This window comes from Labeo rohita, chromosome 14 (assembly GCF_022985175.1).
Source record: "Labeo rohita strain BAU-BD-2019 chromosome 14, IGBB_LRoh.1.0, whole genome shotgun sequence".
In the NCBI taxonomy this organism is placed as follows: Eukaryota; Metazoa; Chordata; class Actinopteri; order Cypriniformes; family Cyprinidae; genus Labeo; species Labeo rohita.
The window spans coordinates 25,909,624-25,937,492 of record NC_066882.1 but is presented as its reverse complement, the minus strand read 5'-3'; the positions used below and the strand labels follow the sequence as shown (position 1 = coordinate 25,937,492).

Genomic DNA, 27,869 nt, shown 5'->3' with positions numbered 1-27,869 from the left:
CGTGTAATGCATGTTAATGTGACGGGCACCGTGAAATGCGCCGGGGATTATTTATCCAAAAACATTTGTATTCTTCTGTTGAAGAACGGCTGATCCCGGATAGCCGAGCACTAATCCGTCTCTCCGTTAATTAAAAAGAAGTCGAGAGCGGAGGAACTCCTGTTTTTTCAAATGTAATCATTTCTGCTGGAGCTTTACCATCTGCTGGAGGTTAAGTCTGACAGCAGATTGTATTCTGCGGTTATTTAAACCTGGGTGGAGGATTTCACCTCCCTACAGCGATAAGATGGGTCAGAGGAGGCCGAAATATCGGAACACTTAAGAATATGCCTGCTGAAAGTTTACTGGTCTTAGTTTATGATGGCCTGGTCAAGGTGGTGTTCACCTGGTCTAGTCAAGTCTGACAAGCCTGATAGCCACATAAAATTCACAAATCACCTTAGGCTGGTTTAATGTTTTCTTCTTTATTTTTTTGTATATATTTTTTCTGTTTTCCCCAGCAGGGTTCTTCCCTCATCCCTCAAGATGTGCCTGTAGTAAACTGCAAACTCCAAGAATGTGTGTGTGTGTGTTTGGGTGTAGGACTGCTATGAGGCAGAGACTCTGTATCTGAGAGAGAACGAGTCGTGCGCGTTCTTAATTAGAACATTCCTCTGAGAACGCTCGTGGGGAGCGCGCATCATCGACTGGTGAGGATTATCCATGAAAATTAAAGATTAGATTTGGGCGAACATGTGTCACTCTTTCTAAAGACACGATTCAGATTTGTCTCATCAAAACAATAACTTCCACAATCCATAATCTTATAAGTCTCTCGATCTGTTTTGTTGCGTGGGATCATATTCGAAAATATGTCAGTATTAATATAGCTGCTGCTTACAAGAACTTAAAACTTATCTGGTCATGTATTCTAACCATGTTCTTTAAGAAATGGAAAAAGGCCAGGAGTCACTGTATAGACCAAAACACACACACACTATACAATAAACTGACTACATAATCAATGATTGATATATTTATTAGGTTGAGTTCAAATCCACCTGTAAATAAATAAATAAGTAAACCCCTCACAATGACCTCTCTGAAGACGCTAGTGTATTAGAATTACAAATTGAGGACTGATACTTTTCAGAAATCTAAAGTTGCATTGCCTTATGAGAAATGAAGTATTAATTCGTTTATTAACTGTCTCGCTTATTTCTGGGTGATTACGCAGCCCGGTAGCTCGCGAGTTAAACGTGTCGGTACAGTGATTATGCCCCGTGCTCTCATGTCGCCGTCCGCCAATACGATTCCTCCCCACCACACACACACACACATCACCTCCCTCTCTCGTCTCACACACTCCTCAAAGCATCTAACACACTGGAAAATCAAAGCGCTCGCCTCTCCTGCTCACACACTGCCTGCGCTGCGCGCAAAGCGCACAACCCAAGAGAGACTCCCATTCTGTTGTAAATCGACACATGCACTTTTTAGATTATTTTTATTCCACTTTGGATAACAATGCAAGTGTTTGCTGTGTACATAAATTGTTTTCCAAAAACTGTTTAAATGTTTCACAACTGAGCATGAGTGTCCTCTGTGAAAGCAGCTGAAAAGATCAGATTTTTTATGAAGATGGACCGGAGGCTTCCGAGGAGGCGATGGACGTTGGCAGGGCAGGTTGTGTGTCTGCTGCTGTGTGCGTGCGCACTGGACCGGGTTTTGGCGCAGATTCGCTATTCAGTTCCCGAGGAGTTGGAGCACGGGGCTTTCGTTGGAAATATCGCAGAGGACTTGGGCTTGGATGTGGCCAAATTGTCTTCACGGAGATTCCGGATTGTTTCCGGGGCTAGAAAACAATATTTAGAAGTGAATTTGGAGAATGGAATTCTGTTTGTGAACGAGAAGATCGACCGTGAGGAGCTATGTGAACAAAGTCCCGTTTGTTTCTTGCACTTGCAGGTGGTCATTGAGAGTCCTTTGGAACTGTACCGGGTAGAAGTGGAGATTTTGGACGTGAATGATAACGCACCTAGTTTCCCGTGGAGCGAGTTTAATCTGGAGATCACAGAGTCTGCTGCGCCTGGCTCCCGGTTCCCGCTGGAGAGCGCGCAGGATCTGGATGTGGGCTCGAACTCTCTCCGCTCATACTTGCTGAGCGCCAATCAACACTTCGTGCTGGACATTCAGACGCGTAACGACGGCAGCAAGTTTGCAGAACTCGTTCTGCAGTCGCCGCTGGACCGAGAGCAGCAGAAGACGCACGAGATGGTGCTCACGGCTGTAGACGGTGGCTCACCGTTGCGCTCGGGCACGGCTCAGATCACCGTAACTGTGCTGGACGCGAATGACAACGTGCCGGTGTTCGACCGCTCCGTATACCGGGTCAGCTTGGTGGAGAACGCGCCTAGAGGCACGCTCGTGCTCAAACTGAACGCCACGGACCTGGATGAAGGCGCAAACGGCGAGATCACCTATTCGTTCAGCGGGCACGCGCCTCTAAAGGTGCGCGAGCTGTTCAGCGTGGATTCTCACTCGGGTGAGATCCGGGTGAAGGGAATCGTGGACTACGAGAGGGCCAGCGTGTACGAGCTCTACGTCCAGGCGAAAGACAAGGGTCCCTCAGCCGTGGCCGTGCATTGTAAAGTGCTGGTCGATATTCTAGACGTGAACGACAATGCGCCCGAGGTCATATTAACCTCTGTGTCAACACCTGTTCAGGAGGACGCGCCTCCGGGCACGGTGATAGCCGTGATCAGTGTAATGGACCGCGACTCCGGAGAGAACGGGGCTGTGGATTGCCAGATCCCCGGAAATGTGCCGTTCCAGCTGCACTCCTCTTTTAAAAACTATTACACACTCGTGACCAGCGAGTTTCTCGACAGAGAGTCTGTCTCGGAGTACAACATCACCCTTACGGCGCGAGATCTGGGCTCGCCTCCGCTGTCCACCAGGAAGACAATTCTGGTTCAAGTGTCTGACATTAACGACAACCCGCCGCGCTTCATTCAGCCCTCGTATACTGTATATGTGACCGAGAATAACGCCCCGGGCGCTTCCATTTGCTCGGTGACCGCATTCGATCCGGACTCTAATCAGAACGCCTATTTATCCTACTCCATCCTGGAGGGTCAGATCCAGGGCATGCCGGTGTCCACTTACGTCTCAATCAATTCTGATAACGGCAACATCTATGCGCTGCGCTCTTTCGATTACGAGCAGCTCCGGAACTTTCAGATCCGCGTCCAGGCGCAGGACGCCGGTTTCCCGCCGCTCAGCAGCAACGTGACCGTAAATGTGTTCGTTTTGGATCAGAATGACAACGCACCGGTCATCCTGTCCCCACTACCCAGAAACGGCACTGTTGCTACTGAAATGGTGCCCAGGTCGGTGGACGCTGGGTACCTTGTGGCTAAAATCACGGCGCTTGACGCGGATGCGGGGCAAAACTCTCGCCTGTCATATCAGATGCTGCAGGCGACAGATCCCGGGCTTTTCAGCGTGGCTTTATACACCGGGGAGATCAGGACGATCCGCCGCTTTGTAGACAAAGATGCCATCAGGCAAAGACTCGTCATACTTGTCAAGGACAACGGGCAGCCGCCGCTCTCGGCCACCGTGTCCATCATTCTCTCGGTTGTGGACAGCGTGCCGGAGTCTCTGTCCGACTTCGGTGACCTCTCGCTCAGCCCCCAGCCCCCGTCTAACCTCGCGCTCTATTTAATCGTGTCACTGAGCACCGTCTCGCTCATCTTCCTCGTGGCCATCATCGTCCTGGCGGCCGTGAAATGCTACAAAGACCGCGACTCCCTCGGCGGTTACGCGCTCTCCTCACTCGGTGCCGCTTGCTGCAGCTTTGAACCGGAACCGCCCGCCGAGGTGTTCAAAAAGTCTAATCTCAACCTGCAGATCTCCACCGGCGCCAAAGTGCCCACGAACTGCGTGGAGGTAAACAGCAATCCTGGAAATCTCTCTCAAGCTTACTGCTACAAAGTGTGTTTGACGCCCGAATCTGCAAAGAGCGACTTTATGTTTCTCAAGCCTTGCAGTCCCGGCACACCGAGAAATAACGCGGCGAGAGGAGCGGATAACCTGGCGCTGAGCTCACAGAGCCGCTGCTCGTCCGTGAACAACGGAGCGACTACGCCGAACGAGGTAAAACTGCATTCACCCTCTGTCTTAAACATCAGCTTGCTCATTGAGTTTGTCAGGTGATCTTTATTTTGAGTCACTTTCTTGAAGGGCATCATTTATGCACATAAGTGTGAAATGTGTAGGTGAACAAAATGCATTGGCTATTGATCATCTATAAATCAACTGAAGGGCGCTAATTATTTGACAATAAATATTTAATACCTCTAAAGTCAGTCAATGACCTTGATTGAGAGTGAACGAGCGTCTCTAGACAGCAGCATCTTCCTCAGAAACTGAGGACAATGCGCGTCTTTTAGCACTCTATCCAGTTTTCCTTTGTTTATGTGCTCTCTCTCCCCCTCTCTTTTTCTGTATATATATATTAATTTCTCTAAAATGTTGCAAAACGGAAATGTACACAAAAAAGAACATCAAGTGTTATTTCTGTGCTTTTTGTTGTTAATGTGGTCAGCTTAAAATATTAACGTCTGTCTCTAACCTTCAACAGGAGAAGCTTTTAGTTCTTTTCTATTGCATTTAGGCACAGACATTCTTTGTCAACTGTATATCAAGGGCGCGCGCACGCACACACATACACAAGCTAATTATCCAGTACACAATGGCACACGGACGCGGACTGGTTTCTTCCATAATGGGGCTGGGGAAATGAAAGCATTAGGGAGCGAGCAGGAGCCGATGGAGACGTGTCGCGCCTGTAGATTCTGCCACTTTGCCCTCATAGAACGAGAGAGGGGGAGAAACTGTGTGTGTGTGTGTGTTCCGTTAATATCCACTAGGTGGAAACGTCAGCCGGTAAAATGTAAACGTGCTCACTTCGGTTATTATTCAATTGTCAGGGTGACCTATTGGAGAACCAGGTGTGACCTTGCCTTGGGTCAGTGAACTTTTTATAGCTTGTGAAGAATAAACTCATCCACTGAGGGAACTACAACCTAGTTGCAAGGTCTCATATAGAAAATTCATGAAAGCCTCTTTTATACCCCTGATTTTCCTACTGGGCAGGTCACTGGCCAACACATTTAGGACAAATTCTGCCCTTAGGGGTAAATAAAACCCCCTCGAACTGATGTACAACTCTTCTGTGCAGTCAGAGCTACTTACAGGATGTCTTCTGGGAATATATTAAAGCCGCAAAATTCTTTATAAATTCACTAGAGCTGCAGCGGAAAACGCAAACGCACGGGAGTTTCTAAAATAAAATGAGAAATTAAATTAAATTGAATTCGTCGGACAGTTAAATGCGTTTTCAAAATTAATTTCCTGCCCGCTGCGGTTTCCTTTGAAGATTAAAATCGTATGTCGGTGTTCTAATTATCTACGGAAGGTATTTTGAAGAACGGTTCTAATAATAAGCTTACATGGCGCTCTCCTTATGAAAGTCTCTAAGCGAATTAATAGAGCGTGGAATCCATACTTTCTCTCTCTCTTTGACATGGAACAAATAACACCCCCATTCTCCTCCTCCCCCTCCACCTTCTCCACCCCCGCTGCATCTCTGAGGATGAAAGAGAAGACCGTGACACTACAGTCATTGCTCAAGGCGCCACAGCTCCGAAAGAAATGACGTGCGATTCACAATTTTCGCCACAAGGAGGCATACAAGATTTCTTTAATGCCTGAAGCATTTCGTTCAGAGTGCCTGTGGACATCTGTAGCAATGTTATACTCTCAAGAGTTTCGAAAAAGATCTAAATGATGCATTTATCCTACATATGTGTTATGAACAGTTATTTATTTTAAGTACTTATTTTTTGATTGTTCTATGTGTTGCAGTTGAAACAAGCAAACACTGACTGGGCCCTCACCAAAAATCAAACCTCCTCTCTGAAAAGGTAAAACACACCTTTACTCCTTCCTGAATGAGGATACACTATAAACTTTGTGTTTGTAGTTAATAATAATATATTATAATACAAACTGTGTTTCAGTAGCACATGGCACTAACAGTCATATGCATAAATGTAAACACTAAGGGGGAAAAAAAGTCTTAAAACCATATATGTTTTTTCCATAGAAGACTTTATCAGATGTTTCCAAAATTAGGATTTGGACTATCAAAATATCTCCTTTCATCTCAGATTAGCCTAATTTCCCATCATCTGTTTGCAGTTGTAACTCTATAAACATGGATGGCACTCTGATGCGTAAGGCCATGCAGGCCGAACCAGAGAATTATACGGGTCAAATGGCTGCCGGACAGTACTGGACCTGGGGAACCCGCTCAAGAGGTACAGCTATACTTTTGAATTATTCGATGCGTTTAGTCAATGTGAAACTGTGTTGAAATTATCTTACATATTTTGTGAAACAGGACATTTAACGAAGAAAAAAGTGTTGGAGTGGGAATTACTGAAAATACTGTTTTTATGTAAGCCAGTGAACTAGAAAGTAAAAACCAGCACATGGCCATATCATCTTGGCTTATCATGTTGGAAATGTGGTTGTTGGAAATGTTTAATTCATTTTTTGCAGCCTGTTCAAATGAGTCAAATTACAGATGTTAAAAATTACAGGTGATATTAGGCTCCATACAGAAAATGTGCAGTTTCAGTATGTGATTTGTGTTCAGAACTTTGAATCTGTTTAATTCCTGTGCAATAATGAGAAATATATAACTCTGGCCTTGTTCGATTTGTGGGTAAATAGGACATTACTTGAAGAGACTTTCATGATTTGTTTGGCAACATAAATTATTCACATTAGTACTTCCAGTGTGATCCAGTGTAGAGTCAAAATATGTTTTTCAAAGTAGACTTTTATACACAGTAAAGCTGCAATTATTTGTTTAAAAATCCAATAAAAACAGTAATATTCTGAAATATTAGTACAATTTAAAATAACTATTTCCATTTGAATATATTCAAAACGTAATTTATTCCTGTGATCAAAGCTGAATTTTTAGCATCATTAGTGTCACATGATCCTTCAGAAATCATTCTAATGTGCTGATTGGCTGCTCAAGAAACATTTATTATTGTCAATGATGACTGGAGTAATGATGCCAAAAATTGCAGGTTTACATTACATTTTCAATGTGTAAATTGCAAAACAAAAAAGTTATTATAAATTGTAATAGTATTTCACAATGTATACTGTTTTCACTGTAATCTTGATCAAATAAATGCTTTGGTGAGCATAAAAGACTTTTTGTTTAAGTAGTTATTTTCTTTCTCTACCTTTTAAACATTTCAGAGTACCGGATGCATTCTCCAGCAGGTAGTGTTTCTCAAAGGGCCTGGACTCCTCACTACACGCCCCAACACAACCCCACCCACCACCTGCAACAACAGCAGCAGCAGCAGCCCACGGCACAGGTTCACCCGCACCCTCCGCCGGATTACCAGCACAACGTCTACATCCCAGGCACTCCGTCTGGCTTCTGCACCCTGCGACCCAGTTACCGCAGTGAGCTCGACGTCCACAACTCATTCTCCACCTTCGGCAAGAAACGTAGGTTCATCTCTCCCAGCAGCTACGATCCACATGATGACACGGGGGCGGAGGTCATCAACAATGACTTGTATAATGAATAAAATAAGACGGAAGGACCTATGCTGTGATGATGAACAAAAAGAGTGACTTATTACCAAAGCATAGCACTCAATATGTAGTCTCAGCCTCAGATGGAGCAACTCAGTCCATTCATTGACCATCTGATGCATATTGCACATGCAATGCAACTTCTGGTGATTTAGGAAATAACATTGTTTTTTAAAATAATATAATCACTGGATTTGCCATAGTTTGCCTGGATCGTGGCTTCAAATCGTTGAAAGTTATTCAGGCACAGAACTGTATATCCCACTTTGTTTTCTGTCTGTTAAAGGGATAGTTCACCCAAAAATGAAAATTCTGTCATTAATTACTCACCCTCATGTAATTTTAAACTTGTAAGACCTTTGTTCATCTTCGGAACCCAAATTACAATATTTTTGAAATCCGTCAGCTTTCTGACCCTGCAGAAACAGCAATGCAACTATCACGTTCAAGACCCAGAAAAGTAGCAAGGACATTGTTAAAATAGTCCATGTGACATCAGTGAATCTACTGTAATTTTATGCAAGCTACAAAAACAGTTTTTGTGTGCAAAGAAAACAAAAATAATGACTTTCTTAAGCAATTTCTTGCAAACATGCGTAGACTGACACAGAAGAGAAGAAATGGCTGTCTATGCAGGATCAGAAAGATCTCTGATTTCTTCAGAAAGATCTTAGTTTGTGTTCCGAAGATGAAGGTGAGTAATTAATGGCAGAATTTTCATTTTTTTGGGAGAACTATCCCTTTAACTTGTTATTGTTAGTCTAAAATTGCCTCTCTGGTTTCTTCTGTTTTCTGTACAACCATTTTTTTCTGAGATTTTTAGAGTGCAACAGTGCCTGACCACTTTCTTAGCGGACTTGGTTCCAGAAGTATTTTTCCCATTCACTTTTTTACCATTAGGATTTAAAAATAAATAAAATAAAATAAAATAAATAAAACTTTGTAAGCCATAAAACAAGAAGTTATACGAATGTAAAACATTACAAACTTTGATTTGAAGCCAGTAATTATTTAAATATTAAACAAAAAGACTAGACTATATACTAGACTGAACTATAAAGATGTGAATTTTTAGATTTAAAGTTAAAATCATGGAATTATGTTGTTAAACAGAAATACTTGAAGTAAAAATTGAAATAATGCAAACTGATAGCTTCAACAAAAGCATATACAATCAATAAACAAACTTTTAATTTCGGAGCCCAGCTGTTGCACTCTAATTTCTGACAACCCTACCTAAATGGGATGTTTTGTTGCTTTACTTGTCAGTCAGGCAGAATGAGCAGCAAACCGACTTTATGCTGCAAGTCTGAGGCTACTTGTCACGTGACAGGCAGTGAAACCAAACATTTATGATGTCACGGTGCCGCTATGCTATGATGGCTCTGTCTGTCGCCGCTGTGCTCACACTCACTCAAACGTGCGCTTTTCACTCACATTGTATGTGCTTGTGGTACATCATTCAGATCTGTTCATACGACATACTGTCTGTCCTGTCATTGGGGCATATTGTACTTTACAGAGGCTCTGTATCTCAGGATAGGATGGTCTGGCTGTTTTCTGACAATGAACAGATATTTAAAAGAACTTGAATAAATTCGTTAAAAGAGAAAAAGGAGCACTTATGATCCCAGTGAAGCTAAGAAACTTGCTTGTCCTGTTATATGAGGGACTGAATTAAATTTAATCTGTATTATTATCATTAGTAGTAGTAACTGCAAATGCTTGGTTAGTTTGACCACGCCAGGCCTAAAGGTCAAAGGTCATTACCACTAGAGCAGCAGTGAGAGGCCTGAGATTTAATACAGTACTGAATATCATTATTATTTTTATATTTTCCTACTGTTGTTACTTTGACAATCATTTCAGCCAAAATGTGATTATTACCCGCCTTTTGCACACGGTGTGAGCATATAAATCAATACAGTGGTTATGATGTGACTGAGAAGGTGGATGCTCATTGCTCACCAAATGAAACTGATCGATTCAATCTGATACTCATGTAGGAATGACTGGATCCGCATTTAGACACACATTACTGCCTCATAAAAGAGAACAGGATGTGAAAGTCCATTCATTCCAAAAATATGTACATATAAATATGAGAATTAAATATTTTTTTTCTGAAATAAAACTCTGGTGTTGTGATGTTTGTACAGGGGATACTACGGACTGATTGCTTACTGAATATTGTTTGCACTACTTGTAAAAATAGTAAAACAGCATGCTTTTTTTGTACCAGTAAATTGTTCAAATGGTAAGTATTAATTTTTTGCATTGTTGTTGGAGTGGCATATTGAAAATGTATTGTTTTGTCTTTTAATTAAGTGTTGCAGTGGCCAGACTTTTTGGTTTGTGTGCGAAAGTCAAAAGTCTTTCACGTTTTATTTTTTAAAGCACACCACATAAATGATGCACAGACATATTTCAGGTGTGAATTTTGAAACCATGATGTGCTTTAAAAAATAAAAGTGCTAAAATATTTGCCTAGGCTGTTGCAGCAATGTTTTAAAGAAACAATGCTGTTTCAAAATTCATTTTCAGTATACATACTGGGTGTTTATGTTGTAGAAAAAAACATCCAAATAATGTTTACCACAGATGTTTACCACCAAAGAATTCCCCATGGCAATTCAAAAATGCCAATTGTCTTCCACGTTTTAGGACTAGAAACGCTATTGTCTTAATTAATTCTCAGTTCTTATCATTACATAGTCGAATGAAAAGACATTTCTCAGCACAAAGAAAATAAAATGACCCAGGCCACTCTCTCAAGCACTGAGTAAACACTGCAAATGCTAACATATGCTAATGAGCTTTCTTATATTCCCTTTTTTCCTCCCTCGGAGAATAGACTTGGTTCATTAACTAAACAAACACAAAACTCCATCGTCTAAATATCATTTTAATTAAAGACGGGGAAACAGACGGGCCCGTGGGGGGAACTGGGCTCCCCCTGAAAATGCCACACCTGGACGCAATCTCTCCCGCGCCCTTTCCATTTTAATTTCCCGGGGAAATGAGTTCAGAATGTCAATAGATGAGTATCGCCCAGTTGAGAGGGGTAATTAGGTTTGCCGTGTGTCCTTTCAGATTACAAACGTTAATGAAGAAACGTCTCCATGGCGCTAACACACTTCTCTAAATCGAAGTTCATCTCTCTGAGGGCCCGTGAACCGGAGGTGAGGAGATGAGCAATTTAGACATGTCCCTCTCTAGACTACAGATCAGGAATTAGAGGAGCTCCGCTTTTACCGCGCGGTGTCACATTCAAACAATGACATCCTTTTCAGAAGTAGGAACAATCTGCGCAAGAAAACTTCAAAACTTCGCTCATGAATATTAATTAGGTGACTAAACAGTAGCCCTAGCTGATTGGCTGAAAGACTATGCATATAGTGTAGTTGATCATATATATGTTTATTATTTTTTATTGATGATTATAATTAATGTTGTGTGTAATTTAACTTCAAGGTGAAGTTAAAGGTAATTTCCTTGAATGAAACTGCGTAGTCCACCTTACATATTAAAGCTGGAGCCATACGTGATTAAATCTACAATGCTTAAGATAAATTATATCTGTCGTATTTTTTAAATTCCTCGCCTTAAAGGTTTAAACACAACTGAACTAAAAAGATAAAGTGGCAATATGTATGATCTCTATCCGTGATTCACCCTGTTTGGGTCTTCACCTTTGACTTCTAAGTAAGTGCATTTGACCTTGTCCTTGTCCTAGACAGAATCTTTTGGCTCTAGCCGTTTCTATGACAACACCAGTCCGAACTCTCTCTCTCTCTCTCTCTCTCTCTCTCTCTCTCTCTCTGTTCTCTCTGTTTCTCTCTTTTTTCCATCCTGTTTGATTCTAAACCAGTTGCAGAGCTACTCTGCCTACTATTATGACGTCATAGTCTGCCATTGCACATTCTGTTGAGTTGGAGTTTTGGTGTTGCATTATGAAGTTTAATGGACAGTGATGTGTTAATCCCTCTTTAAATATACATTTTGTAGATTAGTATTTTCTCTGCCTTGACATCACTCTGATTGCTCTGCTTTCGCTTTCCCTGCAGCTGCAGTGAAAATATTTGTCTTTTTGACTATGAAAATGAATTGATAATGATAATATGAATTATTAAATATCAAATATGCATATTCATTATGTATGTGTATATACCCATACCGTGCACACGATATACAAATGTAAATATAAATGGAGTGGGGTCAGAATACCTGGATTTTCACTAGTGCTTTCCTACTTTTTAGTGCTCACTAGCTGGAATACCAACGTTTAAACTTTAGAAAAGAAAAGTCTCAGTATTAGCCATAATTCTGTTCTTTATATTTTGTTTATTGTGATTTAATACATTCAATTTTTAAGAAAAGTTATAACAAACAGAAAAAAAACTAATGATTTGACATTTTCTGCGTGAAATATGCAGCTGCAGTTTGGGAAATCAGTCTCATAAAACACCACTAGAGGTCGCCTGCATCACATGTCAGCAGGCACAAGGAGCAGTGCAGATTGCAGTGATTACAGTTGCTGGAAAATAAAATAAAATAAAATAAAATAAACACTATCCATGTAAAAATAAATTTTGTAATTATATATAATAAATAAATAAATAAAAATAAATAATGAATAAATAAATAAACCACAATCCATGTAATATATATATATATATATATATGTATAGTCATAATGATGTTATAAATTGCATAATATTTAGAACATTTATAACATATAACATTTATTTTAGAGTGTTACTGTTAGTGGACTGACCTTGAATTGAATTGCAATGACAAGTTACAGTGACATTTTGCTTTTAAGAAATACACTACCAGTCAAAAGTTTTTGAACAGTAAGATTTTTTTTTTTTATTATTTATTTAGAAATATTTTTTTCTATTTAAATAACTGTTTTCTATGTGAATATGTTTTAAAATGTAATCTGTTCCTGTGTTTTTTAAAAACAGCTGAAAAAACATTTATTATTATTATTACTATTATTATTATGTTGAAAACAGCTGAGTAAATTTTTTTTCAGGTTTCTTTGATGAATAGAAGGTTCAGAAGAACAGCATTTATCTTAAATAGTAATATTTTGTAACATTATAAATATCTTTAATATAATTTTTGATCAGTTTAAAGCATCCTTGTTATATGAAAGTATTAATTTCTATAACTTCTTTCAATAAATAGATAAATAAATAAAATTAATTAAACTGACTCCAAGCTTTTGAATGGTATAGTGTATAATGTTACAAAAGCTTTTTATTTCAGATAAATGCTGATCTTTAGATCTTTCTATTCATCTAAGAAAAAAATTGACTGTTTTCAACATAGTAATAGTAGTAAATAGTAAATAGTAAAAATATTTAAAATTATTACTGCTTTTGCTGTATTTTGGATCAAGTAAATGCAGCAGAGAAAATAAAGAAATGTTTTACAAATCTTTACTGTTTAAAAACTTTTGAATGGTGGTGTACACTGTCAATTTTCTACTATGCATATTATTATTATTACAATCATTTAATTTGAACTAAGACCTCTGGTCCGTGTGTTAAATCTTCAAATCTTCAAGGAGCATGAATTCATCTGACTGTCACCCATTCCTGAAAGAGAAAGAGAAAAAAATAATGTGTTGAAACAGTTCAATTTTTACAGAGAGACTTCTTTCAGCTTTTGTACTATGCAGAAGTTCAGACATGTTTGATTCTGCAGTTCAAATGAATGCTCTTTTGAGAGTGTCTTTTATTACAGACTAAATTAGATTAATTGGATGTTGCAAGTCTCTATATGAAGTCAGGCTTTCCGGTCAGCTGTTAAATCCATAATATTTTATACTGACATTATGCACTGATGGATCATAAATTAAATTAAATAGTAAATTCATTAATTAAAATAGTATCACTGTAAAATGATCAAGATGCCTGTATAGAGCCTATATTGCATGAAATATTAGCATCCCTGTCAAATAAAATAAATTTTACAGCAATTATACATTTTACAGTGACACAATAAGTAAATGGAGAAAGGGAGATCAAAGAGAAGCACAGTAAGGCTACACACACGCACACACACACACACACACACACACACACAGAGAGAGCGAGAGACAGAGAAATTCACTGATCTACGTTTAATACAGACAAAAAGGCTTAGATGATTTTCACTCATGATCATAAAAGTACAAACGTTTGTCAAGAACGTATATCTTCTATTTATTACTTTAATCCAGTAAATATACAGTTCTTGTCTCTGTCTCAGCGCGTCGCTGTTGGCCAGTAAATGACTTCATTTAAAGGGAGGTTGTCATATACCACAAGCCTGGTGGTCCTGTGAACAGCATCCTTTTCAGCACGAGCGTTTTTAAATCATTACAGGAATATTTTTACAAGGAAGACTGAACACAAGAGATATTTCAAAGAGCAAGAAAACTAGAAACTCTGATCTTTTGTGAGTGATTTTGTGTCTTCTGCTGGAATTGATGATGAAGACAGTTGAACGGTGGGTTTCGTTTTTCTTTGTACTTTGGTCAACATGGAAAACGGCTTTGTCTGTGACGCGATATTCCATACCGGAGGAGATGGAACGCGGGTCCGTCGTTGCAAATCTGGCCGCTGATTTAGGGCTGGATGTTAGTGGACCAGCACAGCGAGAGGTAAACCTTGATATTTTCCATAACAAGAAATTTCTTGATATTAATAAGAGGACGGGGGAGCTATTTATTGTTGAAAAGGTAGACAGAGAATTGTTATGCCCTGCTAAAACAACGACATGTTTTGTAAAGCTAGATGTCATGATTAAAAGTCCTTTACGTATATTTAACATTGAGTTAGAGATAAGAGATATTAATGATAATGCCCCGCACTTCAGAATGGATAGGGTTGAACTGGATGTTTCTGAGTCCGCAACACCAGGGGAGAGATTTTCTTTGCCCAACGCCTTTGACCCAGACGTTGGTGCTAACACAGTAAAAACCTATAAACTGAGCGATAGCGATCAATTTACAATCGACATTCATTCTGGTAGTGACGGAACAAAATATGTCGATTTGGTCCTCACCAAGGCTTTAGACAGGGAAGAGAAGGCTGTTCATAATCTGATACTCACTGCAATTGACGGAGGAGTCCCTGCGCGTTATGGCACTGCTAGTATTATTGTGCGCGTCCAAGATGCAAATGACAACGCCCCTCAGTTTGATCAGGCCGTTTACTCTCTGAATATAAGCGAGAATTCTCCAGCTGGCACTCTTGTTATTAAATTAAATGCTACTGATGCAGATGAAGGCCCAAACGCTGATCTTACATACTCATTTACGCTTTATACTTCTGAGAAAACGCAGGAGATGTTCTCGTTGAATTCAAAAACTGGCGAAATTGCAGTTAAGGGTACAATTGATTATGAAGATATGAAAATATTTGAGATGTTTCTTGAGGCTAAAGACAACGGCCCTACTCCGCTCTCCGGTCAATGCAGAGTGACTGTCTATGTTAAGGATATGAACGATAACTATCCTGAGATAACCATAAAATCTCTTAAGAACACAGTGGATGAAAACATCCCAGTCGGTTCTGTTATAGCTCTGGTGGGTGTTAGTGACAGAGACACGGGAGACAATGGTAAGGTAAATCTGACAATGAACAAATCCTTGCCGTTTCTTTTAAATAAAACCTCTGACTACCTCTATGAGTTATTGGTGTCAGAACCGTTAGATCGTTATCTGATAATGAAACTATAACTGTCCACTTGCTAGATGTCAATGATAACGCACCGCAGTTCCCACAGATATTCTACACGATACCTGTTATGGAGAATAACGCACCTGGAGCTTTATTGAGCTCTTTAACTGCTATAGACCCAGATCTCCATGAAAATCAGTATCTGGTTTATTTTATAATAGAGAAGGAAATAGTGAACACCTCCATGTCCATGCTGTTCTCTATTAACCCAGAGAACGGTAATCTTTACGCGCTAAAAACGTTTGACTATGAGATAGAGAAGGAGTTCCTTTTCCACATCGAGGCCAGAGACTCAGGTGTTCCTCCACTCAGCAGTAACGTGACCGTTCACATTATTATCATGGATCAGAACGACAACACACCGCTTATAGTGTCTCCATGGCGCGCGCACGGCTCGGTGGTGGAGGAAAAGATCCCGAGATCCACAGATAAAGGAACTCTGATAGCCAAAGTCATCGCCATAGACTCTGATTCAGTGCACAACTCTCGAATCACGTACCAGTTTCTCCACAACACTGACGCTACATTATTCAGCTTGGATCAATACAACGGAGAGATCCGGACCATGAGAATGTTCAGTTACAGAGACTCGCGCCACCAGCAGCTGGTTGTGATCGCCAAGGACAACGGAGAGCCCGCGCTCTCTGCTACAGTCACCATCAAACTGTCCACGGTGGAGACCGCCCTTAAAACCTATGCTGACATGACTGAGGTGCCTTTGGGATATGACATCTTCTCCGATTTAAACCTGTATCTGGTGATCGGACTGGGCTCTGTTTCATTTCTGTTACTCATCACTATATTGGTCACCATCGTGCTAAAATGTCAGAAAACGAAGCCCAGCAAAGCGGCTCCTCCGTGCAGGAACAGTGTGATCAGCGAGAGGAACTCGACCATCGCGGATTCCACTCTGGTCTCCAACGATGCCTACTGGTACAGTTTATTTCTGGCAGAGACGAGGAAAGGAAAGCTGGTGGTCAGACAGCCTGTGCCAAAGGGAGCGAGATACATCGTGTCCAGTATACCGAGGAGCACAGGACTGACCGAGACCAGCGACTCAGCTGCATCTACTCTACAGGTAAGATCACATTTTAAAAATCCAAAAAAAAAAAAAAAAAAACAAAAAACAAAACAAATGTATTATAACTTACGAAGCCCCCATTCTGAGGTAAGAATATTTTAATAATTGTACTTTTATTTTTAGGCTATTTTTTTTTTTTTAAAGTTTAAAAATGAGATAATGATTGTGAATGTTATATTCATTATTTAAGTTTGTAAAAATTGCCTACAATTGAAATTACTGAACCTAAACATAGTAGCCTGATAAGATTGATAAAAATACCAATTTTAGATGAAATTTTCAGACAGCACTTACAGGCCTCTTCATGTGTGTGTGTGTGGTACATCACTGCAAAAAAATGAATTAAAATGTGCATCATATTTCCAAGCAAAAATAGTCTTATGTTTAGTATTCAATCATGATTATAATGTAATTCAGCTGACTTGGCTCTATAATAAATGTCTGGCTTTAGACAAAACATAAGTGCGTTTTAGCAATACACAAGATGGAAATGACTTATTTTATCCCTTCAAGGTAACAGCACAAAGGCATCTCATTTTGAGTCATATCCAGTTTGCTTTGTTTGTGCCTGCATTTCACTGTCAGTTTCCATTTGTCTTTGCAATATAAACATTTGATCAAACAATGGAAACTGATGTGAACGCCCAGTCATGGAAAAGGTATGTCGGGTTGTTTCTTCTTTATATCAGTGTTTAATCCAGCATCTGGCTGTTACTCACTATTCTATTCCAGAGGAAATGGAGGTGGGATCTGTTGTTGCAAATTTAGCCACTGATTTGGGACTTGATGTACAGACACTGATTAAACGAAAAATGCGGCTCGACATTATATCTAACAAAAAATATCTGGATGTCAACAAAGAGACAGGGAGAGCTGTTTATACTAGAGAAGATTGATCGTGAATATCTGTGTCCTGCCAAAACTACAACGACTTGTTTTTTAAAAATGGAAGTTACACTGGAAAACCCTGTGCGAATATTTAACATTGAAATTGAAATTGTAGATATCAATGATAATGCTCCCCAGTTTCGAAGAGATACTATCCATCTGGATATATCAGAATCTACACCAGCCGGAGAGCGATTTCTGTGAGTAATGCTGTGGATTCTGATGTCGGTTCCAATTCGGTTAAAACGTATTATCTGAGCCAGAACGAACACTTTGATATTGAAATTCAGTCTGGGAGGGACGGCTCCAAATTTGCTGACTTAATTTTAAAAAAAGGCTTTAGACAGAGAAAAGACAGCTTCACATAATCTGATACTCACTGCTGTGGATGGCGGAGTGCCTTCGCGCTCTGGGACAGCTAATATTATTGTCCAAGCGTGCTAGACACAAATGACAACGCCCCTCAATTCGATAAAGAGAGTTATACTATAAATTTAACCGAAAACTCACCCATAGGAAGCCTGGTTGTTAAATTAAATGCAACAGATTTAGATGAGGGTTCTAATTCAGACATTGTTTACTCATTTAGTTTATATACATCAGAGAAAACACAGAAGACATTCAGTCTGAATCCTGACAATGGTGAAATCAGAGTAAAAGAAATGATTAATTATGAAGATTTCAGGATCTACGATATGGAAATTATAGCAACAGATAAAGGAGCTAATAGTCTCTCTGGAAAATGTAAAGTAAAGATTTTAATCACAGATATGAATGACAATCATCCTGAAATTTCTATAAAATCATTTCACCAGTCCAGTTAAAGAAGATGTACCTGTAAATACAGTAATTGCAGTTGTTAGTGTGAGTGATAAAGACTCAGGAGAAAATGGACAGGTAGATATTCATATTTCTGATGATTTACCTTTTGCACTCAAAGAATCATCTGATAATTATTATGAATTATTAGTTTCAGAACCGTTAGACCGTGAAAAGGTTCCAGAATATGACATCACTATTACCGTGACTGACAGGGGGAACCCGCCGTTATCTGATAATGAAACTATAACTTTAGAGCTGCTGGACGTTAACGACAATGTTCCTCAGTTCCCACAGACATTCTACAGGATACCTGTTATGGAGAATAACGCGCCTGGAGCTTTACTGAGCTCTTTAACTGCTATAGATCCAGATCTCCATGAAAATCAGTATCTAGTTTATTTTATCATAGAAAAGGAAATAGTGAACACCTCCATGTCCATGCTGTTCTCCATTAACCCAGAGAACGGTAATCTTTACGCGCTAAAGACGTTTGACTATGAGATAGAGAAGGAGTTCCTTTTCCACATCGAGGCCAGAGACTCTGGTGTTCCTCCACTCAGCAGTAACGTGACCGTTCACATTATTATCATGGATCAGAACGACAACACACCGCTTATAGTGTCTCCATGGCGCGCGCACGGCTCGGTGGTGGAGGAAAAGATCCCGAGATCCACGGATAAAGGAACTCTGATAGCCAAAGTCATCGCCATAGACTCTGATTCAGTGCACAACTCTCGAATCACGTACCAGTTTCTCCACAACACTGACGCTACATTATTCAGCTTGGATCAATACAACGGAGAGATCCGGACCATGAGAATGTTCAGTTACAGAGACTCGCGCCACCAGCAGCTGGTTGTGATCGCCAAGGACAACGGAGAGCCCGCGCTCTCTGCTACAGTCACCATCAAACTGTCCACGGTGGAGACCGCCCTTAAAACCTATGCTGACATGACTGAGGTGCCTTTGGGATATGACATCTTCTCCGATTTAAACCTGTATCTGGTGATCGGACTGGGCTCTGTTTCATTTCTGTTACTCATCACTATATTGGTCACCATCGTGCTGAAGTGTCAGAAAACGAAGCCCAGCAAAGCGGCTCCTCCGTGCAGGAACAGTGTGATCAGCGAGAGGAACTCGACCATCGCGGATTCCACTCTGGTCTCCAACGATGCCTACTGGTACAGTTTATTTCTGGCAGAGACGAGGAAAGGAAAGCTGGTGGTCAGACAGCCTGTGCCAAAGGGAGCGAGATACATTGTGTCCAGTATACCGAGGAGCACAGGACTGACCGAGACCAGCGACTCAGCTGCATCTACTCTACAGGTAAGATCAATTATTTTAATAAAGAAAAAAATTTTTTTCACATACAGTTTCTTTTGTGTAAATGAGATGTATTATAACTTTTTCTTAATATAGCCCCTCATTCTCCCAGGTTGAGAATATTTTAATTTCTTGTTTTTTATTTTTAGGCTGTTTTTTGTTTTTAAGTTTAATAATTTTGTGAGTGTTTTGCATATTTTTTTTTTAACTTGTTCTTTTATACTTTTATTTTATCACTTGTTCATCTATAGCACATATTTCCTTGGCAACCAGTTTCAAAAATAAAAATTTCTACATCACTTACTTATTTTGTAATTTCAACGTCATTATCAGAGCTGGCCATTTTACAATGAACCCTTGCTTTCTGCGTCTGTCTGGCTTTAGACAAAATATTGCGGTTTTACTTCAAGGAGTCTTTTTATATTTTACCCCTTCACTAATAGCTCTTTCTGCATCTCAATTTGGAGTCATATCCAGTGCTTTGTAGCTGCATGAACTGCTTTGTCCTTGCACCATAAACATTTGATCAAACAATGGATTCTGATTTGAACGCCCGGTCATGGAGAAGGTATGTCGGGTTGTTTCTTCTTTTACCGGTGTTTATTCAGTCGGCTCTGGCTGTTACTCACTATTCTATTCCAGAGGAGATGGAGGTAGGATCTGTCGTGGCAAATTTGGCCTCTGATTTGGGACTGGATGTGAAAACACTGATTAAACGAAACATCCGATTAGATGTGATTGCTAACAAAAAATACCTCGCCATCAACAAAGACAGGGACGAGCTGTACATACTAGAGAAGATTGATCGTGAATATCTGTGTCCAATCAAAAACAGCAACAACATGTTTTAAAAATGGAAGTAATACTTGAAAACCCTGTTCGAATATTTAACATTGAACTGGAAATAATAGATATAAATGATAATGCTCCTCAGTTTTAGACGAGACACAATCAATTTAGATATCACTGAATCTACACCAGCGGGTGAGCGATTTTCTGTCAGTAATGCTGTGGATCCTGATATCGGTTCCAATTCCGATTAAAACGTATTATTTGAGTGAGAGTGAACACTTTGATATTGAAATACAGACAGGGAGGGACGGTTCAAAATTTGCTGATTTAATTTTGAAAAAAGCTTTAGATCGAGAAAACAAGCTTTCATAATCTGATACTCACTGCTGTGGATGGAGGAGTCCCCGCGCGCTCTGGCACAGCTAGCATTATTGTGCGCGTTCTGGACACGAATGACAACGCCCCTCAATTCGATAAAGACAGTTATACTATAAATCTAACAGAAAACGCACCTATTGGAAGCCTTGTAGTGAAATTAAACGCCACAGATAAAGATGAGGGCTCAAATTCAAATATTCTTTATTCATTTAGTCTATATACATCAGAGAAAACACAGACAGACATTCAGTCTAAATCCTGACAATGGTGAAATCAGAGTAAAAGAGATGATTAATTATGAGGATTTCAGGATCTACGATATGGAAATTATAGCAACAGATAAAGGAGCTAATAGTCTGTCTGGAAAGTGTAAAGTAAAGATTTTAATCACAGATATGAATGACAATCATCCTGAAATTTCTATAAAATCATTTCACAAGTCCAGTTAAAGAAGATGTACCTGTAAATACAGTAATTGCAGTTGTTAGTGTGAGTGATAAAGACTCAGGAGAAAATGGACAGGTAGATATTCATATTTCTGATGATTTACCTTTTGCGCTCAAAGAATCATCTGATAATTATTATGAATTATTAGTTTCAGAACCGTTAGACCGTGAAAAGGTTCCAGAATATGACATCACTATTACCGTGACTGACAGGGGGAACCCGCCGTTATCTGATAATGAAACTATAACTTTAGAGCTGCTGGACGTTAACGACAATGTTCCTCAGTTCCCACAGACATTCTACAGGATACCTGTTATGGAGAATAACGCGCCTGGAGCTTTACTGAGCTCTTTAACTGCTATAGACCCAGATCTCCATGAAAATCAGTATCTAGTTTATTTTATCATAGAAAAGGAAATAGTGAACACCTCCATGTCCATGCTGTTCTCCATTAACCCAGAGAACGGTAATCTTTACGCGCTAAAGACGTTTGACTATGAGATAGAGAAGGAGTTCCTTTTCCACATCGAGGCCAGAGACTCTGGTGTTCCTCCACTCAGCAGTAACGTGACCGTTCACATTATTATCATGGATCAGAACGACAACACACCGCTTATAGTGTCTCCATGGCGCGCGCACGGCTCGGTGGTGGAGGAGGAAAAGATCCCGAGATCCACGGATAAAGGAACTCTGATAGCCAAAGTCATCGCCATAGACTCTGATTCAGTGCACAACTCTCGAATCACGTACCAGTTTCTCCACAACACTGACGCTACATTATTCAGCTTGGATCAATACAACGGAGAGATCCGGACCATGAGAATGTTCAGTTACAGAGACTCGCGCCACCAGCAGCTGGTTGTGATCGCCAAGGACAACGGAGAGCCCGCGCTCTCTGCTACAGTCACCATCAAACTGTCCACGGTGGAGATCGCCCTTAAAACCTATGCTGACATGACTGAGGTGCCTTTGGGATATGACATCTTCTCCGATTTAAACCTGTATCTGGTGATCGGACTGGGCTCTGTTTCATTTCTGTTACTCATCACTATATTGGTCACCATCGTGCTGAAGTGTCAGAAAACGAAGCCCAGCAAAGCGGCTCCTCCATGCAGGAACAGTGTGATCAGCGAGAGGAACTCGACCATCGCGGATTCCACTCTGGTCTCCAACGATGCCTACTGGTACAGTTTATTTACTGGCAGAGACACAGGAGGAAAGGAAAGCTGGTGGTCAGACAGCCTGTGCCAAAGGGAGCGAGATACATCATGTCCAGTATACCGAGGAGCACAGGACTGACCGAGACCAGTTTGTACTCTAGTTTATATTTGTGTAATGTTTTCTTTTTGTCCCGCTGTTGCATTTCACCTGCATTTCTGATGTTCACAAGCCCATGCTGTGTTAAATTTGTGCTTAAAACTCATTATATTATATTATATATTTGTCACCTATATTTGTACACATATAAAAAAGCAAACTACAGTGGCCCTAAGAATATTTGGATAGTTAAGTCACACACTGGTAGTTGCTACTTGGTTTGCATGAGTTTTATTGAATAAATAAACATTATTTTTTAATAATTTAAAGTATGGCTTAAGTATTCAAAAACGTATGGCTCCACTGTGTTTTTTCTTTACAGACCATGATTCTGTATTTAATTCTGAATTTAAGCACTCATGCTGTTTTTAAATATGCATCCAGCTTTGTTTATTTATGTAATTATATATTTTTTTTTCGTTAGCATTTCTTTAACTTGTTCTCTTTTGTTAGAGAGTGTTACTTGAAGGACAGGTAAGTCATGAAGACCGAATGAGAAAGCCTGTAGCTTTTCCACTTATTTTTGTGCGGTCTATTTTAATATAAACAATGTATCTTAATCTGTCTCTCCTCTCATTCTTAGTGCTTCTTAGTGAATTGCATAATGTAGTTTGTTTTGCTTCATTTGTTATGCTTTAACATTTTTGACATTGTGTCACAGGTAACCTGGAGTCCCTGATAATTCAGACAGCAACGATTAAGGAGAGGACAACAAAACATTTTATGTGTCTTTTCTTGATTTGATTTGTTTATGCACAATAGATATTTTAAAATATGCTTAGACTGATATAGATAAGTAAACATTAATATGGATTGAGGTTGACAGAAGAGTGTTCAGTGAAATTCATCAAAATGGTTGTGCTGAAAGCTAAATATTGAAATGTATGTCTCTGTTTTTGTTTCCGTTTTAAAGTACTCAAAATGAACGAGGTCCCTTCCCCCGCTGGAGGTATGCAGCCCTGACTTCACCATTCTCTCGATTTCTGGAGCGCCTGATCCCAGGGCCCAATGACCTTTACTGAAATATATGTGACTCTCTGTGTTTCTCTTTGTGGTTGGTGGTTTTTGTCAGTGGAGTTTGCCTTGTCCTGTTGTAGGAGGAGCCAAGGAGCCAATTTATACAACTGAATTCAAATCAGTTTGTTCAGTTTAAATGCAGATAAATGCTTCAACAGGTCAACATCAACACTCAGTTTGACATTTCACTTGGTCTTCTGAGCTTTTTAGATTTACAGGCTGCTAGGTTTAAACTTTGCAGTCTTTATGAACACAATATGTACATTGTTTTTCTTTCTCTCCACTTGTGGAACTCAAAACTGAAATCCTTAAATCTGCAGTTTTTTCTTCACTAGAAATTATGTTATGCAGCCTCACAAACCCCACCTTTTATAGACACCTGTGACCAGCAGAAATGCTAATGATAACTCTGATTCTCTGTGGTTTGATTGACAATGGCTGGGGGTGAAACTGTTGCTCATATGCCACAATGAATTCCTTAATTGGTTAAAGAAAGTTCACCCAGAAGTAAAAATGGGTCATTTACTCACTCTCATGTCTTTCCAAATTTGAAAGAATGTTTATGATGGTCTTTTTCTCTACAATGAAAGTGACAAGGAATGGAAGCTGTCAAGTTCCAAAAAATAAAACAAGCAACTGATCCTTGTCTTTAAATTTTCCTGACAGCATCTGTTTTTGTGCACTTTCATAGTCTGAAAAAAGCACCCAGGACTTTTTTCTTTTCGTGTACCACAGACGAAAAAGTCAAAGCTTTGAAATGACAGACGGGTTAGTAAATGGCAGAATTGCATTCCGTTAAACACTGATTAGGAAGAGTGTTTTTAGCAAAAATGGCTCTAGTGCATGATGTGGATTTTAATGATATATGTACTGACTGTTCATCTACTAAACATCATTATGAGCTCCTCAGCCTGTTTGTTGGATGGTTTGTTTACTTGTGTGTTTGAATGGTTGGTGAATTGACTGGTGGATTCCAATTTCACATACTGGTTCTGTTGAATTTCTCTTCACAAATGAATCAGAGCGATGCGAAACAAATTACAGCCACCAAGTTTTCAGCTCGTTCCCCTTCCATCACCCCAACCACTCTCACCTGATATCTGAGCATGGTTCTCATTGATCAACCCACCCCCCCCCGCCACCTGTCAGTCAAACCAAGGTTCCACCTTCCGTTTTGCCTGATGCCTTTAAGTGACAGGCCTTGGTTGCATGAGATGTGTTCAGATTCTGGCCTCTCAGTAAGTGAATAATGCCTGAAGTCTAGCTTCTTACGTCCTGTTTTTCTTTCTCATTGACAGGCATCCACCACCACCAGCAGCAGTTCCACTTGAGGATCCTCCCAACCATCGGAGCAACGTATGAAAAACATTTCATCAACCTGCATGTTCGTCCATCATATTCACCTGCACCATTCTACAGAGATGAAACCAACCCTGAATGATGCCTACATCTTCACATCAGTGTTCGGAGAGTTTTCCCTCGCTTTCCCCAGCAAGCTCATGGTTGATCTGACCAGAGGAATGATGGAGATCTTTTTCCTATGTTACTAAGAGATACTCCTACATCTGACCGGTCAGGATTGGACTTGGACTGGATCTGTGAGCGCGCACACACACACACACACACACACACACACACACACACACAAAATGCATATCTTCAAACAGCACAGCTCATGTTTTCATCAAAATAACTTCTCTGCAAATCCAGTATGCTTGTGTTTGCATGGTTAAAGCTCCATGTTAGATCTTTGTTATATTAAATGACATCGAGGAGTACAAAGACATTTTTCAGTACAAATATCCAAACATGCTTGCAATAAGATTAATTTACCTAATAAGCAAACATTTTAAAATGTAAACCTCACTAAAGTATGAAAATCCAGTCATTCTATCTAAAATACTCATGTAAATAGTTCTGGTTTCAAGCATGTCTAGATATTTTTACTAAAAATATACTAATGACAAATGGGATGTGAATGATATTAGACAAGCACAAAGAGGATTAAATGATGCAGCCAAGTTGAGAGATGGAATGTGGAGCTTTTGCTAGACTGAATTTGGACATTGAAAGCTTCTCTTTCCCTGCAGTGGATGTATAAAGCCTTTCTTATGTGTTTTCTTGGATCTCATAAAGACTTCTATCAGAATAATGCAAGTATTATCCAGCATATTCAGAAGAGGTCACAGCAAATTTGATTTGTTGTGCTGTATTTGCTCTTCTCTGTAGTGTTGTATCATGTCTGTGTTGCTGTTTGTGTCGGTATTTTTGCGTTTCGGTATGTAAAGAATGGAGTTGAATCTAAGCACTGATCTGACACAGAAAGAGTAAAGTATCTGTAGTTATGATCTCTCCCAATATGGGTATTGTGACTGCCATGACTGCTTTCTCTATGGTGTCTGGTGACATTCATGCATGCACAAATGCAGACACAGCAAAGTGATGTCATAGTGAAGACATTTGAAGGTCACTGTGGTTTAGGAGATTCATTAAGCAGTCATTCCCTGATGCCCAAGATTTCTGTCTCAGATTAAAACGCACTGATTTCTAATAGAGACTGTTAATCAGTGAGTTCCTCATTTTTTTCCTGTGTACAAACACCACACTGTTTCAGAGATAAACATAGAGACTTGCTTCATTGTACAGATTTCACTAAATCTTTAAAATAAATGTTAAAAAGCACTCAAGGTGGTGGCTTTTACTTGCTTTAGAACCTGGAAAAGATGAGGACTGCTAATGTTTACTTATCAACTGTGTAATTATTATCTAATATTATGAAATTTGTTTAATATTCATGGAAATACTTTAGAAAAAGGCAATTTAGCAAAAAAGGTAAAAATACATTGCATTGTGCATTTAAAAGCCATTTTTTTTTTTTGTCTTTATTTTTTACATTTCAATGCCTGGTGTTAAAAATATTAATGCATTAATATAAACTTTCATATTGCTGCTTTTTTTATTGTTGATATTTTGTATTTGCTGGTATATCAGTTGTGCAGTATATGGACATCAATATTTCATTTCAGTGAACAATATGTTATTGTTGTTTTTTTTCTGATAGTTTTCAGCCTTTCTGCAATGTCATTTCTGGTAAAAAAAGAATTCCTAAGGGTATGGCAGCTTTCCCAGGCAGGTCAAGAGGTCAGGGTGTCATGGGGTCAGTTCAGTGACCGGCTCTGGAATGGACATCATGTGTGTCTTGTCAAAGCAATGCACCATTGCAAAACTTGTCAAATTCTTATTAGATGTTCTGTTTTGGAGGAACAAATGCTGGATGTTTACATGTAGTACTTTAAACAGGAAGTAATCATTTCAGTCAATCAATCAGTAATCAAGGCTCTTAACTAGCTGTCTCGGATGATTGGCTAATGCTCAGACATGAGCAGTGTTGTAAAATAACATGATTTGAAAGAAAGAACAGAGATGCATTTTGCTAGAATGACAATATCAAAGTGTTTTTCTGTGATTTAATATGTCTGTCAGTGTGAGTAGCTATAAGTAGGTCGCTCGTCTCTCACTGCACAGAAAAGTGTCTAGAATTCATTTACCCAAAAGCCTAATTTTGTGGTATAAAAATGAACTGCCTATATACAGCACTGCCCTATCTTATGCCCTCTAGATTCTTCTCCATTCCCCCTCTGTCCAATGAAGCGTTATCCAGTTTAGCAAATGTGTTTTTCTAATTCATTTTCTACCAGCATTTGTGCTCTAAAGCAGGCTGCCTTCCTAAAGCTGAACACATCCATGATCTGCCTCGGAGAAACTCACCAGACCCTCTTTGCTCATGAGTATCTACTGATATATTTGTACTGCAGATAAAAACATAATTCAGACTAATGTGATTTCTGTCATTCTCCATGTAATTCAGAAGTACATAACGTGTGATGGGACACTGCATTTGTAATATGTTTTTAGCTTTTAAATGACTTACCAATCAGCCTGTAGCCAAATTGAACACATGCACTGGAGCAAAAAAAATAAATAAATAAAAACATGTTTGTACAGTATATCATGATTGTCTTATAAACAGGGAAGAGAAAGACACCATGTTTATGATTATGCCTTATCTGACTTCTGATCATCAGTTATAGAATCAAAGTGACCTATTGTGAAATATGAATCTACTTTTTTTGCATGATTTTGATCTTTATGGGGTGGTAGGTAAGCATGCTTTTGTTTGGGTGGGTAAAGATGAGGTCATCACTGAATATGATGTAATGCATTGAACATAATCAGACCACATTTCGTATCAACTTTTTAATAGATGTAAAACTCACTATAAAACCACACTTGGATTATCACCACAAACTCTATCATCTTTTTCGTGTTAATTCGGACAAATAATAATAGCAAAGCATTATGCACTTCCCTGGCTGGCTTACTGC

At 39.5% G+C, this 27,869-nt stretch overlaps 1 protein-coding gene and 1 pseudogene across 1 annotated transcript; both read left to right on the top strand.

Annotated features, from left to right (window-relative positions):
* Positions 1-1,372: 1,372 nt before the first annotated feature.
* Positions 1,373-9,441, top strand: si:ch73-233f7.1 (uncharacterized protein LOC100537710 homolog). Its single transcript, XM_051127336.1, has 4 exons — positions 1,373-4,140; positions 5,914-5,972; positions 6,250-6,368; positions 7,333-9,441. The coding sequence occupies exons 1-4, from the start codon at positions 1,615-1,617 to the stop codon at positions 7,671-7,673; spliced, it is 3,045 nt and encodes a 1,014-aa protein (XP_050983293.1). The 5' UTR covers positions 1,373-1,614; the 3' UTR covers positions 7,674-9,441.
* Positions 9,442-14,003: 4,562 nt separating this feature from the next.
* Positions 14,004-27,478, top strand: LOC127175973 (protocadherin alpha-C2-like; annotated as a pseudogene).
* The last annotated feature ends 391 nt before the right edge of the window (positions 27,479-27,869 follow it).